Source organism: Gavia stellata, chromosome 10 (assembly GCF_030936135.1).
Source record: "Gavia stellata isolate bGavSte3 chromosome 10, bGavSte3.hap2, whole genome shotgun sequence".
Lineage (NCBI taxonomy): Eukaryota > Metazoa > Chordata > Aves > Gaviiformes > Gaviidae > Gavia > Gavia stellata.
The window spans coordinates 7,835,426-7,850,709 of record NC_082603.1 but is presented as its reverse complement, the minus strand read 5'-3'; the positions used below and the strand labels follow the sequence as shown (position 1 = coordinate 7,850,709).

General features: G+C 40.0%; 1 protein-coding gene across 1 annotated transcript in view; it reads right to left on the bottom strand.

Moving 5' to 3' along the window:
• PRRC2C (proline rich coiled-coil 2C) overlaps nt 1-14,612 on the bottom strand; it is a 56,275-nt gene extending 41,663 nt beyond the window's left edge. The window contains exons 1-10 of the mRNA XM_059822329.1: nt 14,498-14,612; nt 13,079-13,256; nt 9,940-10,046; nt 6,685-6,816; nt 3,558-3,793; nt 3,128-3,207; nt 2,020-2,153; nt 1,850-1,937; nt 1,423-1,564; nt 325-399 (exon numbers count right to left, since the gene is read on the bottom strand). Coding sequence (XP_059678312.1) covers nt 325-399; nt 1,423-1,564; nt 1,850-1,937; nt 2,020-2,153; nt 3,128-3,207; nt 3,558-3,793; nt 6,685-6,816; nt 9,940-10,046; nt 13,079-13,256; nt 14,498-14,612 — 1,287 coding nt within the window. The remainder of the gene's footprint in view (nt 1-324; nt 400-1,422; nt 1,565-1,849; nt 1,938-2,019; nt 2,154-3,127; nt 3,208-3,557; nt 3,794-6,684; nt 6,817-9,939; nt 10,047-13,078; nt 13,257-14,497) is intronic.
• Nucleotides 14,613-15,284: the final 672 nt, after the last annotated feature.

Genomic DNA, 15,284 nt, shown 5'->3' with positions numbered 1-15,284 from the left:
GACTTCATCTCCCCATCTGCCTCAGCAGCCAGCCCTCCAGCACTGTTCCCATGCCCCTGTCCTCTCTAGCTCCCAAATGGGGCTCTTGAAATTCTCATGCATTTCATATGCCACTTACAAGATAGGGCTGCTTTACAGAATTAGCAGCATGGCTGTGTTGAGGTCCCATTCTTACTGGCCCGAGGCACTATGATCATTTTACGTGTTAAAGAAAAGGCTTATCCCTATGTGAAGCATATTTTTACTTTTCTTAGTCTAAATCCTGCCCCCCCAGCATTAAAGAATTTAACCCAAGGAAATAAGGACAATTCTAATCTTTCTCACCGGTGGCAAAATTGATTTTGGATGAAGAGCAGGACCACCTCTTTCATGTATAGAAGGCTGTGCTGGACCCCGATCCTATTGGATCAAACACAGTACCAGGGTTAAGCAAGCTCATAACAACAGTCAAGCTGATAAATTTTAGATTTACTGTTTTCTACTGCATTAAGATACTACACCTAGTGAACTATCTGCATATGACACAAATTTGCACGCAAAACAAGGGCAAGAACATTTCCACTTTATGTACCGAGAGCTAAACAATTACTTTAAAAATCCACACATTCAAATTTCAGAGTTTATGTTACTGTACTGCTTTTCCTCAGATTCGATGTGGCATTAAACCCTAAAAGACAACATTATCTTTACATATAAAGTGCAAGTAAAACCAATTCAACATCTCCTATCTTCATTATTACTGGTGTCAAGAAAAAAACATTTCTGGGAAATTTTCACATAAAGTCAACAGTAGCTTTTCCTGGGGAAAAAAATATAAAAGTAGAGCTGAAGCAGGCATAAGCTGAGGTGGTTGCTAATCTTCTTCTACTAGAGGATAAACCAAAAACCAAAATGGCTGAGCTGATGAATTCCACATGGTCTGTATAAAATCCATCCGCCTGAGATAGCAGTAGTGTGTCAGCTCACTTCTGACAAGGTGCACTGAAGAAAGTGGGTCACAATACCAAGAAAACCCCCACACCCAGTAAAAACGTGTGGGCCAACTGGGCACTATTTACTCTGTGCCACTATAAAACATGACGGACACCAGAACGGCTTCATTCACTGTTACAGGGATGGACAGACAAGAGTATCGAGTTAAAGCTTGTCAGTTGAGTCACAGTAACTGACACGAGTTCTCACTGCCTCATAACTGTGGATTAGAACACACTAGATAAAGACATGCTATTTTTATTTTGCAACCAGAAGTAGCTACGTTGACTAAGCAGCACCCGATCAGTTACCACAGCTCAGATAGGCAGTAGCTAATGCTTTCACTCATGTTCATAACCGTAATTGACCTGACAGTTTGGAAAGACACCTGAGTCAGACCTCTCCTAATGAGGCTGTTGCCAGAAGAGCTGAAGAGAAGAACACACAAACCTGATCAAGCTGAGAGCTTTTGCTGTAAGACCCTTTGGTTGCTGCTGTGGAAACCTGGGTGGCAGACTTCGCACTTGTCTGTTCTTCTGCTTCTTTCTGGCCATCAGGACCCTGGGAATCTTTTGATGGCGTTTGTTCATCACTGTGCAAAGAAATAAGAAAAATGGAAGGTGTACTCCACAAAGGTATTTGGTGATTTATCTTCTACCCTCAATGTTTCTTATCAAGAGTGAGATTTCCTCACAGCAAGGATTATTTCTATTACATGTCCAGCTGACTGGAGTCTGCAGGCAGTTATGCAATTTAATACAGTATTAGATTACTGGAATAAATGTTATTGGAATGAGTACTTGCACTCATTTCATTCAACCTTCCCAAAAGCTAAGCTAGTTAAGTGGCATTCACACAACTGGCAACACCAACTCACCCGCTTTCCTTCTCTTTTTGACTACTTCCCTGCTCATCATCATCACTGAAGTTCAACTGCTCAGTGTAATCCACTTCACTCTGAGCACCTGATACATAAGCAAATATTCAGTTAATCTTTCAGAAAGATTCGATATACAAATAACAGAAACCACAATCTGATGTTCTTACCTGCCCAGCCTTCATCAGCCTCAGCATCTAGATTATCAAATTTATCAAGTTCTTTAAGTTCACTAGCACTAAGAATGGATGGGCGCTCAATAGGTTCTGAACACCATGAAGGTGGTCCTCTTCCCCTTGGCCCTCTAAAAAGAGAGAAAAAAGGCCACTGTCACTATTCATCCAGCAAAATGACTAGATAAAAGGTCAACTTGTATGACAATTATTTGAAGTATACAGTACTGTTCTCTCAAATACGGTATAAGTGTGAACTACCATCCACATGTGCGACTATTGTAGTTCAAACAATTACTGACACACCGCCAGATAATTCTTTATGGAAGAGAAAGATTAGATGCTATAGGCTTGCTTGCACACTTCACAAACAAGCCAAACATCAGTTGACAGCAGAAAACCACATGCCTTGTAGCTTTCAAACAACACACTGCATAGATCTGGCATCCTTCTCATCACCAATTTATCCACCTCAGAGATATTTCTTTATACTTCTCATGCTCTCTCACTGTCAAAGCTTCTGTACCTTCTCCCTACTCCTATAGTCAAGTTCTCCCAGTCATCCCTCTCAGCCTTTCTGTCCTCTTCCTGATCCCAACCACAGACCACCTGTCAAAGTTTGTACCCTACTGCCTACAGCATCCCCTGTTTCCTCATGCATGTGCACAGCCATCCTCAACTATGGAGAAATGCACACAGAGGAGGAAAACTAATTATATAATGCATTACAGTTCCACTTAAATTGGAGAGCAGTAGAGTTGAGAACCAGGAATTAACTACTTTCATTACGATAATGGAAGAGTCCTTTTCCAGGCAAAATACTTGCTGAAGTTTCAAAAGTGTCCCCAAGTGACTCCTGCTCTTTCCCAGTTAAAAACCCTGTAATGTGTAGAATTCCCTCAAGTTCCGCAGTTGAGCTGTCAAACACAAACCACTCCATGGCACTGCTCCACACAAGCCAAACTCGTGAGACTAACCAGTGGCAGTTCTTATGCAGTGTATAATCATAATCAAGACAGTCTGTGCAAATTATTATTTTTTTTTTCCACTGAGTCACAAACAGACTTCATACGCACACAACAATAACACTTGTAAGGTTTCTTACCTGCTAGGCTCAGAATTGGGAAACCTTGTTGGACCTTGCATGGAAGGAGGATATGCCATTCTAGGATACTGATTAAACATCTAAGAAAGGTTTAAAAACAAGAGCCATTCGTTAAAAAATATCATTGCATTAAGCATACTGAGATCATCAAAGGAATCACAATGGCAGTTTGCTTAATATCACAAATGTGTGACATCAGGTCACCAAGGTGGAGTGATTACAAGTGTTTATCAGGTCCTGACAAGTTCAAACTCGGTGTAGCAGGAGCGGCAACAGGTAGCCACATCCTTTAAGGAGTTGGTTGCAATCCCATCCTTCTAGTAGAATAGCTAAGCGTTCTATGGAGGGAGGAGAAAGGGGCATTAGGAAATCACACTAGCCAATAATCAATCCCTGCTGCTTAAAAACTTTTCATGTAACCATCACTTACATAAGGTGGCATCATTGCTCTGTACTGAGACGAAATAGGTGGCTGCTGCTGGCCATTCAGCTTGGGCTGAGGGACCTGTGGTAACCGCACATCCCTCTTCTCTACTGCCTTCTGGCCATCATTTTGTTCCGCTGGTGTAGCATTACCATCTTCTTGTCCAAGAGCCTTAGCTTCTTGATCAGCTGGAGAACCAGGTGAGTTGCTCTTATTACCACCTTCTCTCCAATTAGTAGCATCTGCATGGACAGAATCAGTACGAGAAAAAACAAGAACAGACTTTATATTACAGATTTACAGACAGGCATGATGAAAAACACATTCTTCCTACCCAGTTTTCAGTGACAGTGATCTGTGCACACACACATTCATACTTGGTACTGAAACAAGGAATGGCTGTTTTCTAATCCTCTTCAGCCCTGCATTCAGCTGTGTTCCTGAAGGGTAAGAGTTAAATTTATAGACTGCTCTAGTTGTCCTACTCTACCTTCCAAAATACAATGCAGTTTAGGAAGGATACTGATAATAGCACAGGAGAGAACAGATTTAGCTGGGGTAAGTGAGCCACTGTTGACTGTCAAGGGAAAGATCAAGCTGCTTAAGCAGCAAAGGCCTACCACGAAACTCTCAAGCAGCTCAAAATGACATAGGTGTGCATTATCTTTATAAGTGAAGACATGTATCCAGAGTCTGGCTTCTATCTCTATCTGGTAAAGATGGAATAGAAGTGATGAAGGCTGTACTTCTGGGTGTGAATGTCTAGCAAAAAGTCCAGGAAAAGCAAGGATTTTAATGACCTATGACTTCTGCCAGGCAGTCCATTCATTTAGGAGTTTCTGCCTACAGAGTATGGATGAGAACAAAAAAAAAAGGTAAACTTAGCAGCAGTGCTCAGACCCATGGGGACCAACAAAAATTCACAGACACACACTGCAAAATAGTGTTCCTTTAGGGACACAAACTCTTTAAGCAGTTTTAAACTATGCTCTTAAGTATCCATTACAGTTCTTCCAATTATCTTTGCTGGGGAGCACAGCTGCTAAAGGGGAAGTACTCACAAAGCTCGTTTAGCTTTTTGCTGTCAGACCTGAAAGAAGGGCTTAATATAGCATGTACAGTGCTGACCAAAATTATAATTGCCTGCAAGAGGCTGGAACAGACACGTGTAGCTATTTTCCTAATTTAATGTTGGACATCCCTTGAATTTCATGACAACTTACTCTCTACATCAGAATAAAGTGAGGACCTGAACAAGCATATGGCCTTAGTCTGCAGGACCCGACTGAAACAAATCAAGGAAAACTGATGCCTGTAATGCAGAAAGGAGTTAAGGATCCCCTGAGAGCCCAAGTCCTCTAAAACCAGTGCACATTTTATCTATCACTGGCACAAGACAGTGCCACCTACAGTGCAGGAAAGGATTCCTAGTCCATCAAACCTCATCAAAACCAAAATTTTTGAGGAAGAAAGGAATTTTGTTTCTCACTGGCAACAGGCACAGTCCCAAAAGCCTCCCCATTAAAAGGATCTGAGGAAGCAATACACATTTCTTCACCAAGACACATAAACCGAGCACTGTTATGGTTGTTTTCACTAGATCTAATCCCCCACAGCTGAAACAGATCCAGCCAGTCAGAGCACATCAGCCATGAGCTAAAGATGCCTCAGCCTTTCAAATCACAGTCCACTGTTATGGTATCCTGTATATTACACTTCCTATTCAGGATTTTTCAGGCTACTCTGAGTACTAACCATCTGGGGACAACCCTAATGATGATTTATATAATTAGTTAATATTAGGAGATTTCTTTAAATACATATTTTAGCTGTTGCGCCATCTAGCAGCTGGAAGTAATAAAATACCAGTATTGTGCAACTAAGGGGTGTCCCTCAAGCATCCATATTGGTACCAGTAGTATTCAATATCTTTATTATTGACATAGACAGTTGGATTGAGTGCAGCCTCAGCAAGTTTACAGATGACACCAAGCTGAGAGGTGAAGCTGATATGCTTAAGAGAAACAGATGCCATCCAGAGGGACCTTGACAGGCTTGAATGGGCCAGTGTGAACCTCGTGAAGTTCAACAAGGCCAAGTGCAAGGTCCTGAACCTGGGTCAGGGCAATTGCCAATATCAATACAATCTGAGGAATGAGTGCATTGAGAGTAGTCCTGCAGAGAAGGACGTGAGGATTCTGATGGGTGAAAAATTGGACACAAGCTGACAATGTACGCTTGCAGCCCAGAAAGCCAATCACCTCCTGGGCTGCATCAAAAGCAGCATGGCCAGCAGGTCGATGGAAGTGATTGTCCCCCTCTACTCTGCTCTCATGAAACCCTGCTGGGAGTGCTGTGTCCAGCCCTGGGGTCCCCAGCATGGGGGGACATGGTCCCGCTGGAGTGGGTCCAGAGCAGGGCCACAAAAATGGTCAGAGGAATGGAACACCTCTCCTATGGAGAAAGGCTGAGAGAGTTCAGGTTTTTCAGCCTGGAGAAGAGAAGGCTCTGGGGAGACTTTATAGCAGCCTTTCAATATTTAAAGGGGACCTACAAGAGCAACAGAGGGAGACTTTTTGCCGGGGCCTGTGGTGATAGGACAGGGAGTGGTGGTTTTGGACTGAAAGAGGGTAGATTTGTGTTGGATATGGGGGAAGAAATTCTTTATGATGAGGGTGGTGAGACACTGGAACAGGTTGCCCATAGAAGTTGTGGATGCCCCATCATTGGAAGTGTTCAAGGTCAGGTTGGACAGGGTTTTAAGCAACTGGTCTATAGTGGAAGATGTTCCTGTCTGTGGCAGGGAAGGTTGGACTAGATGATCTTTAAAGATCCCTTCCAACCCAAACCATTCTATGATTCTATGATTTTATGAACTAACAGATGTTCCTCAGAGCACAAGTGGAGTACTGACTACGTTGGGAAAATGGAAAGTGGACAAGATTAAATACCCTATTTTCCACACACCAGGAACACAGTAAAGCAGAAGAAAGCCCCAAAAATTTGTTTCTTCAGTGTAGGAGTGTGTTGATTATTAAACCAATTTATTTTGTATGGGGTGCAAGTAATCTTGTAATAAATGAATTCCACACAAACCCATGCAATTTCACAAAAATTTGTAGTATATGCTTACTCTGTGGTCGCAAGTTGGGTCCTGATCCATGGAGCTCTTCAGGTCCATCTTTCTCTTTGCCTGACTTTTCCTGATCCCCAGCTGCCGGCAGACTGGGAAACTCTTGCTGGAAGTAACTATTTACTTGAATAGCTGGACCTACACAGTTAAGATATTCAAAGTCACAACTTTCTGAAGTCAAAATGGTTCAGAAAGTGATAAAAGCCTGCTCATCCTTAAAAAGTGAATGTTAAAGCCACATCAATTTACTGGTAACATAATTCACATAAGCGAAGAGTAATCCTTGTAAAGCATTCACATTTACTACCAAAGTTGTTGAATTTACCAGGCCAACTGTCACACCTGTTGGGGCTGAGAAAAATCCATAAGCACCAGAGAGCAATAATGGACAATGGAACAAGACTTAACACAGTACCTGAAGTTCCTCAGCTCTGTTAACACTTTCTACCCCCGCCCTCCCCAGGCAAATATTTCCTTTGTTTTATTCTACAACTATAGTCAACCAAAGAATGGGCCGCTATTATTGCAAAAGCTCCTAAGATTAATTACTGCTTTAATAACAATTCTTCAGGACTTTAAAAGGCCACAGCTTTCACATTGTGAGAAAAGTATCAGAACTGTAGCATTCTTTGATTTCTAAAACCTTTGACATAACAACTCTGGATTGGAATTTAAGACTTCTGTTGCACACGGTAGGGAAGTCAAATAGATAGATTGTCTTCCTCTTTAGCAGGTTTTGTTAGCATCTACTTTGAATCAATTTCCCCCCCTCCCATACACGCAATAGATATTGACCTATTAGGTCAATAGCATTCTAGTACCAAATCACTGACAACCTTACTGAGGGAAGATTTCTATTCTAACAGCCTGAATAACGCCCTGTTCACACACTGTCTTTACTACTGGCTACTTTAAGAGACATCGTATTATGCTACATGGACTACAGGGCAAACTCACAAAAAAGGATCTGAACATATGCTGTCCAAAACCCCCCAATCCCCACGATATTTTTTTTTAGCTAATGGCTAGAAAAGCTTCTGTTCTCTCCAATTCATGAAAGAATCCTTCATGGATGCAGGGATCCTGATTTTTTTTTTTTTTTGATGAAGAGTCAAGCACAGGATAAACTCCTTACTCTTTGTACTTTCTGTGTAAAGACATAACAGCAAATACAACTATTTATCCCTGTGCCTACAAATTGCCTTGAAATCTTTCAATCTTCATTCCAACTTCACCTACTACAGATCACATTAATATTTTTTTTTGTTAACGGACATTGGACTCTTGACCTTGCCAAGCAGCTACATCCAACAACTTGCTTAAGGGTACTGAAAACCACAGTCACACTAGCCAGATGGCCTGCCAGACAAGGGAGCCTCTTCAGAGGTCCTGTGGCATGCAACATTCATGAGTTTTATGAATCTTGAAAAATGTTTTCTGTTCTGGTCAAGTCTACACAGTGACAGCAACAATGCTTTAATTGCAAAGTAACGGCAGCCTCAGATCAGCTTGACAGCACGTACGTTATCAACCTGAAATAGCCAGATTGTCAGCCAACAGTTCAGAAAGAAGTTAAAGAATTCAAAGATGTCATGGTAGCAATTAACCCCAACTCTTAGCCAATGCATGAGCTGAAAAATACATGCTGCCATTACATTTTAGAAGTCTTTCCTTTCAATATGGCCACCAACAGCATCAGAGAAGGATTTAGTCTTGCCTCACTCAACTGAAGTCTTACAAGAACATGAGGCAGCCAGCTGAATGACTGCTGGAACACATACAAGGCATCTGGAAAAACTACAGGTTCCACCAGCCAACTGCAGATCAGGAAAGCATGAGCACAACAGGTGTATGCAGAGTTTCAAACTCAGGAGGATAGCAAGCAGCTGATGCCAATTCACATTCTGTATTTCTTCTTGAAACAGCAAACCCACTACTGCATTAATTGAATGAAATGAGGGCACCATCTGGGCTTGGCACACAAGCTGCCATGGTAACTACAAAATAATTAGCTAAATGCATTTTGAAGCCACTGAGCCAAATCACTATTTCCTGTGTCATAGAGATGATCTTATCAGCTTATGTAGAAAGGCTGGTATGCAGATCACTTTGCATCAGTGTTAATTCCTTTTTTTTATTCTACAAAACTCCTGCAAAAGCTTAAAGGAGGAGAGTTCCTATATTTGACAACAAAGGAAACACTGAACATTAGAGAGGAGAAGCACAGAATCTAGAATTGTCACTTCTAATACTTACTGCAAAAAAAAAAGGCAAAATCTTGCCTTTAACAAATATGCCATGTTAACAAACTCCATATAATGGCTTAGAAGTCACCTCCACACAATTCAGATTTTACTGTTCTAAGATCTCTATCCGTAAGAGCTCAATTCTTCAACTTGAAAGCCAAAAGTTTATTTTATAGCTACAGAAGGCCTGTAAGTCTCAAATTTAAGGACTAAAACATGTCGTAGGTTATTTTTCATAATGGAGACATAGGAATTCTAAGTAACCTCTCACTCTACAAGCAATTTTAAAAACCTGCTGAAGATTTAGCTCTGCTCTTACATCTGTAATCAAAACACTCAAGCTAAGATTCATGCTGATAGAAATAGTTCTCCATCCTTTCATACCATTATGTTAAAAAAACCCCAACACACACCTTTAATGCTTTTCCCAGGAAAAAACCTACTTGAACACTATCACTCTGAAAACAAAATAACCAAGGAATCTATAAAATAAAGGGAAAAGTATTGCTGTAACAGACATTTAAATAGAATCAAGACTACACACATTTTGCACAAAATCATTCAAAATTATGATTAGAATCACCACTAACTGTTTATGGTTCTCGTTCCCATGCCAAAATTGTATGCATTAAAACTACTGACTACTATATTATATTTTATATATACATTATATATTATCAGTAGTTATATTATAACTACTGATTTTCGCTCCTCACCACAGCCATGTTCAAGATCTTACGCTAGCACTGCTATTTCCCTGTCAATCCAAAAGAGGTGACTATACCAGCCCATTAAATGGCAGTCAGACCTGCTGCTAAATCAGGCTGGAGCTCACTTGAGTGACAGGGGACCTGCTCACCTTCCAGCCAAGAAAGTTGCTTTCACAGCATTCATAACCCCGACTGGCCCGGTCAAGACTCAAACAGTTGCTGAGTCTGTTGGTCTCTCACAGCAGCATTCATAGCCTGCTAGGCCAGTCAAGAACCCCTCCACCTTGAACATCACCTACCATCTTGTCCACCTGGTTTGGTGTTGGCCCACGATTTGGCAACAGGAGCTGCTTCTGGAGGAGCAGGAACAGCAGGTTTTGGCTGTGTCTGCGGCACGTCTGGCTGTCTGGAATTAGACGAAAAGCACTTGTGAATACAAGAGTGTGAGCACAGGGTAAGATCATCAGGATTACTACTGCAAACAAGTGAATGAGATGAGGTAGCTATGCAGCTGAAGAACCAAGAACGACTTTTCTGTAGAAAAAGCATTTTCTTATATAAAAGGAGTTGTTGTAGTAACAGTTAAAAATTGGAATAAATTAGCTAATTCTTTCAACAGTAGATTTCCCAAAGTGGAGAGGAATGAATAAAAATGGCTGGGCAGAAAATGCAGTTAGCCATTAATAGAATGACTTTCGAAGTAGTGTATTGGACAATCGAAAACCAATCCATCTACAACCACGGAAGGGAATAATTTGGAAAAATGTTCTCTTGCCTCAGGAGTTGAGAGACAAAAGCACTTAAAGACCACCATGAACTGAGAGAAAGAAGGCAAATATAAGTCAGAAATTACGAAGTAAAAGGAACTGATAAGGAAAGCTAAAGACATTGTGGAAAACGTTATGGGTACCATGAATTGGAGTCCAGAAGTTTAAGTGTATTAAGAACAAAGTCTCAACTTCACCAGCTTAACAATAAAGCGTAAGCACTCATTTCGTCCAATACAAAAACCAGGCATATTCTTGAAGATCTTTCTAGTTTACAGATTCAGTGATGTTTTTTAACTTTTTTCAAGAATAGCTATTTCTGAAATCTGCATATTCAGATAACTTAAGACTCCAAAGCATTAGTGACTACAAGTCAAGACCTCCAGCTCAGTAGTACTCATTTTTGATAAAACAGGAATTACGGGGCAAATCCAGTAGTCAAGAATCACTTTATTATAGCAGTAAAGAGATAACTAGTGCAATAACATGTTAGTTAACTTACAATAAACAATTGTAAATGCTTTAAATAGATCCCAAAGTAATCCGAAATTTCTGAGGACTGCCACTGAGAAGTCAGTTCCGTTGGGGTTCTGTGATGATCAGCCCAAAGCACTTACATGGTAGTCTCAGAAATGACGTAGAAGTAAACACAAAAAAAAAAAATCACCACTGGGGGGAAACACACTGGTTTCTCACATGGATAGCTGAATGCAATTTTGATTTGTTTCCACAGATTACCAGAATTAAAAAAAAACAACAAACCTCTCATCTCTTGTTTCGACTTCCAAACACTGTCGTATAGTTGTACCACTTGATAAGGGAAAGAACTCAGCTTGGTGCTAGCTGAATTAATCAAATCAAATACATGACGGGCTGCACTATCCAGGAAAAAGGGACTGAGGCAATACCCATAGAAAGAACGATAACTTGGGAAAGCAGCAGAAAAAAATTTTCATAATCACAGGCAACAACTCGCTCATGTGAACTCCAATGAAGTGATAGAAGAGAAAAAGAATTAAACTGAAGCAAGCTGATATCAAGATGTTACCTTTATACTCAACACTCGAAAGGAATACCAAAACACTTTACATGTAAACTGCAGCACTTGTTGAAATATTGGAGAAATACAGCCGTAGTTACAAAAATGGTCTGAAGACTTGAGCAAATGTATTAGATGGTCTGAATTTTGGAGAATTTACTCGTGCGCTGGGCATACATACCTGTTCCTGGGAACGAGTCCCTCCCCCCACTAGTTTTACTTGTATGTGGTCTTTAAGGCCTTTATCAGAATAATGCGTATGAAAATACAAAGGCAAACACCTTCCTGCTGCAGATAAGGGACAGCTATTATTTTTAAATACAACATCAACTACTGGAATATGCTTCTAACACATGCAGCAGGCTATGGAAAGGCAGACCAAGATGTGGATAAGAACAAGCTACTGGCTGAACACAGATTTAACTAGACAAAGTGTAAGTGACCTTGAAATACATAAAGATGTTGAAGTACCATACAAAACACTACACATTGTAAATTTGTAGTTTCGTAAGCTTAAAATAAAAAGCTAAACACAACAGTATACTCCTGAAGTCTAACAGCTTTTCAGAGATGTCAAAAATTGACATTTAAATATAGGAAAGTATACAGGGAGAGATAAAGGGACAGCAAGAAGGGGAAGAAAACCTTTAATCATCTTTTGCTTTCACAAGTACTAGCAACATAAAATCGGTGCCTTTATCTTCAAGTGTTTTTTTCAGAACAATTTATATGTCAAAGAATAAACACTTAAAACGCACTTCTACTTTTGTAGCGAGAATCATATCCTATTTTAAGCTTACATAGCAGAAAATTTGCTTTAAAATACTTTCTAATTAGATTATTGAAAAGTTTTAGTCTCTATTTTCTTTAGCTGACCTCCTGTACAAGTGTGAAACAAACTTAGCAGATGAAACTGTACTGAGCATGGGAAATTATATTACACACAGTATACAACAGTGCCTTAACATCACTATCACTTCTATTTTGTTTATATCACATATTGGGAGAATATGAAACAATAGTGTAAAGTTTAAGATTTTTGTAAGTCTGTAGAATTTATGGCATGCTAACCAAACAAATTAAAGTGCAAGTATTAAGAACCGTTAGGAAAATAAAGCAGAGATTCAAACAAATGTATGCCAACCAAGAACTTTTGAGTTTTCTCTGCCATACATAAGCACAATCACACTAAATTAAACAGATTTTTTGCATACTCTCACAAACTTGCAAGTTACTATTTAACTTACCTGCTGTGTACTTAAGTGTTCCTCCTAGAGTTTCAAGGTGATTACACTGATCTTGTAAAAATGGGTTATAGTATTTCCTTTAAGCAGCCATCAAAACTTACACAAAAGTAGCCACGTCAGGTGGCTGAAGGAAACACTCATCCCCTTATATGGAATTGATAAGCATACTGCTTTCAACTTGAGTGTGGTGGCTTTTTTTAACTATCCCCCTAATAGCAAGATTCTTCCTCACAAAAATTAATAGTGGTGCTATTTCCTCTCTGGTAGCTATCTTGAGGACAGTCAAGTCTAGCCAATTTCTTCCCATGCCCTGAACACCCCTAGTTTTGGGAAAACTCAAGAGAAATGGCACAGCAAAACAGCCCTAATCTCACAGGTCACTTACTTTTCTTCTTCGTGCTGTTCTTGTTTCGAAGCCCATCCTGTGCCGTCTTTAGGCACAATGTTCACATTAGGGTCATTGCCTTTGTTCTCTGCTTTGAGACTGGGGAGGTTAGCTGGGGGAGGCATCCTCCTTGAAATAGCAACTTTTCCAAGACTCTGTAATCCATGGCGTGCGGCAACTGCATGCCAAAATAGAAAGTGCAAGTTAACAATGCTGTTTTAGCAGGTCGTGTTCATGCAAAGCTACAATAAAAATGTATTGCAAGAAACTCAGAAAAATTTAAGAGTATAAGAATTAGAAATTCAAAATTCTTCATAATTTAATTTTTAAAAAAGGGAATTAGAAATACTTGGTTTGGGAGAACTTGAGTACTTTTTGAATAGCGAGTCGCTATGGTTAGCCTATTCCAGAGATTAAAAAGGCTATATGGCCCCACCTTTATACACAATACTCAGCGACAGAAAGCTAGAGGAGTCATTTCAAATATGATGTTGATGTCTTAATATCCTTTAACATGTTGTCAAGCATCATTCTCTTGCTCCTTTTGGAGTTTCATGTACCTTGATGAGTCCAGGAATACCCACAGGGGTCCAGCCCATTTCTTTTTTGCTGCCAGTTTCAGTTGGCAGATGCTGCTTTCGCAAAAACATTCCTACAAATTGCACTTACTCCAGACCACAAGTATGAAAAAGCAATATGAAGCTAACGCACTACACGGGACATTCAACCTACCAACTAATCAACTCAGGTGAACAAGTACAAGATGTTACCCTACACATGTTGTATCATTACAAACATCTCAGTTTCAACCTTTAAAGATAATACTGTGGCAAACCTTAACAAAGTTTGAACACACTTTCCCTCTTTCGCCCCCCAGTTTAGGCAAGTATGTCAAATCAAATTCAAAGCCTTCAGAGTGTCATTCCCCCCCGGGTTCTCAATCCAATCAGTCATGAAAAAGCAGGCCCACACTGGCCTTATTTGAAAGGTCAGTGTAAATTTCACCCAGTGGTTGCCTGCAAAACAGACAAAGCACCTCATCTGAAAGTGAGCATTGCCTTCTTGTTAATCAAACACCTCCACTACCACAAATGTTTTCTGAAATACAGTAAAAAGCACAGCTAGGGAATGGCATGTCATATGCTGATAACAAATGGAGACTGCAGCTATATAACCATTTTTATTTACCTATATTCTGCTTCCTACAAGACTGCAAATGCTGTCTCCCTGAACTGATACTCCTGTTTACAGCTAACCAGAAACTGCAATCAACATTACTTTCCAGAATTCTTCCACTTAACTGGTGTTATCAAGCAGTTAAAAAATCTTGCTGTGGTTAAGTGTTCATATACTTTGCACTCTTAATTGGTACTACAGTAATGATGAAACAGAATGCAAAACTAAAGTCAGTTTACTCACCTGTGGTTTTCTGAGTTTCCAGTGACTTTCCCTTGTAAGTATTAAACAGACTGAGTGTTGCATACTTTGTTTTTCCATCCTTTGCTTTTGTACTCTGGCCCGACTTTTCCGACATTTCGATGGAAACTCATCGAGTCTGGTACCTCCTGCTCACCCCTCAAAATTTGCCTGAAAAGAAAGACAACAGAAAAGTAAAGCAATTTGAATATAAGCCAATACTTAAGACAGAGTTCACAGGACAAAAATGGACAGCATATTTAACACCATTAGCACTGTTTCATTTAAGCATACTGGAGATGCCATAGAATACATTAGCTCCAGAAACCCCTAGCCTTATGTAACACTTAAAGTATTTCCATGTCTACAATTTAAATGTCACAAAATCAGGAGAGTCAGCATTTAATTAATATCAAACCCTGTAAAAATGGTAAATATCATCCATGATTTCACTAAAAAACCAAAACAAACATGCAAAGTTTCCACCAGCAGCTAGCTCTCCACTGGGGAAGCTCAATGACTTCACCCATTCCCAAAGCCAAGTGCTGAGATACCATTAACTGTGGTACAGTATTTCTGGAATTCAGGTTTGGTATTTGTTTGGTTTTTTTCCAATTAAAATCATCATGAACTCAGCAGCTAGAGAAATTAAATATACCAAGCTAGAAGTTTTCTGTATCAAAACTAGGAACACAGTATGTTCAGACAGGGAGGGTGAGAATTCCTTAAACCAAGAGTTACACTGTTCTTATAGAAGTAAATTACAGGGCTGTTAGAGCAGGTCATCTCT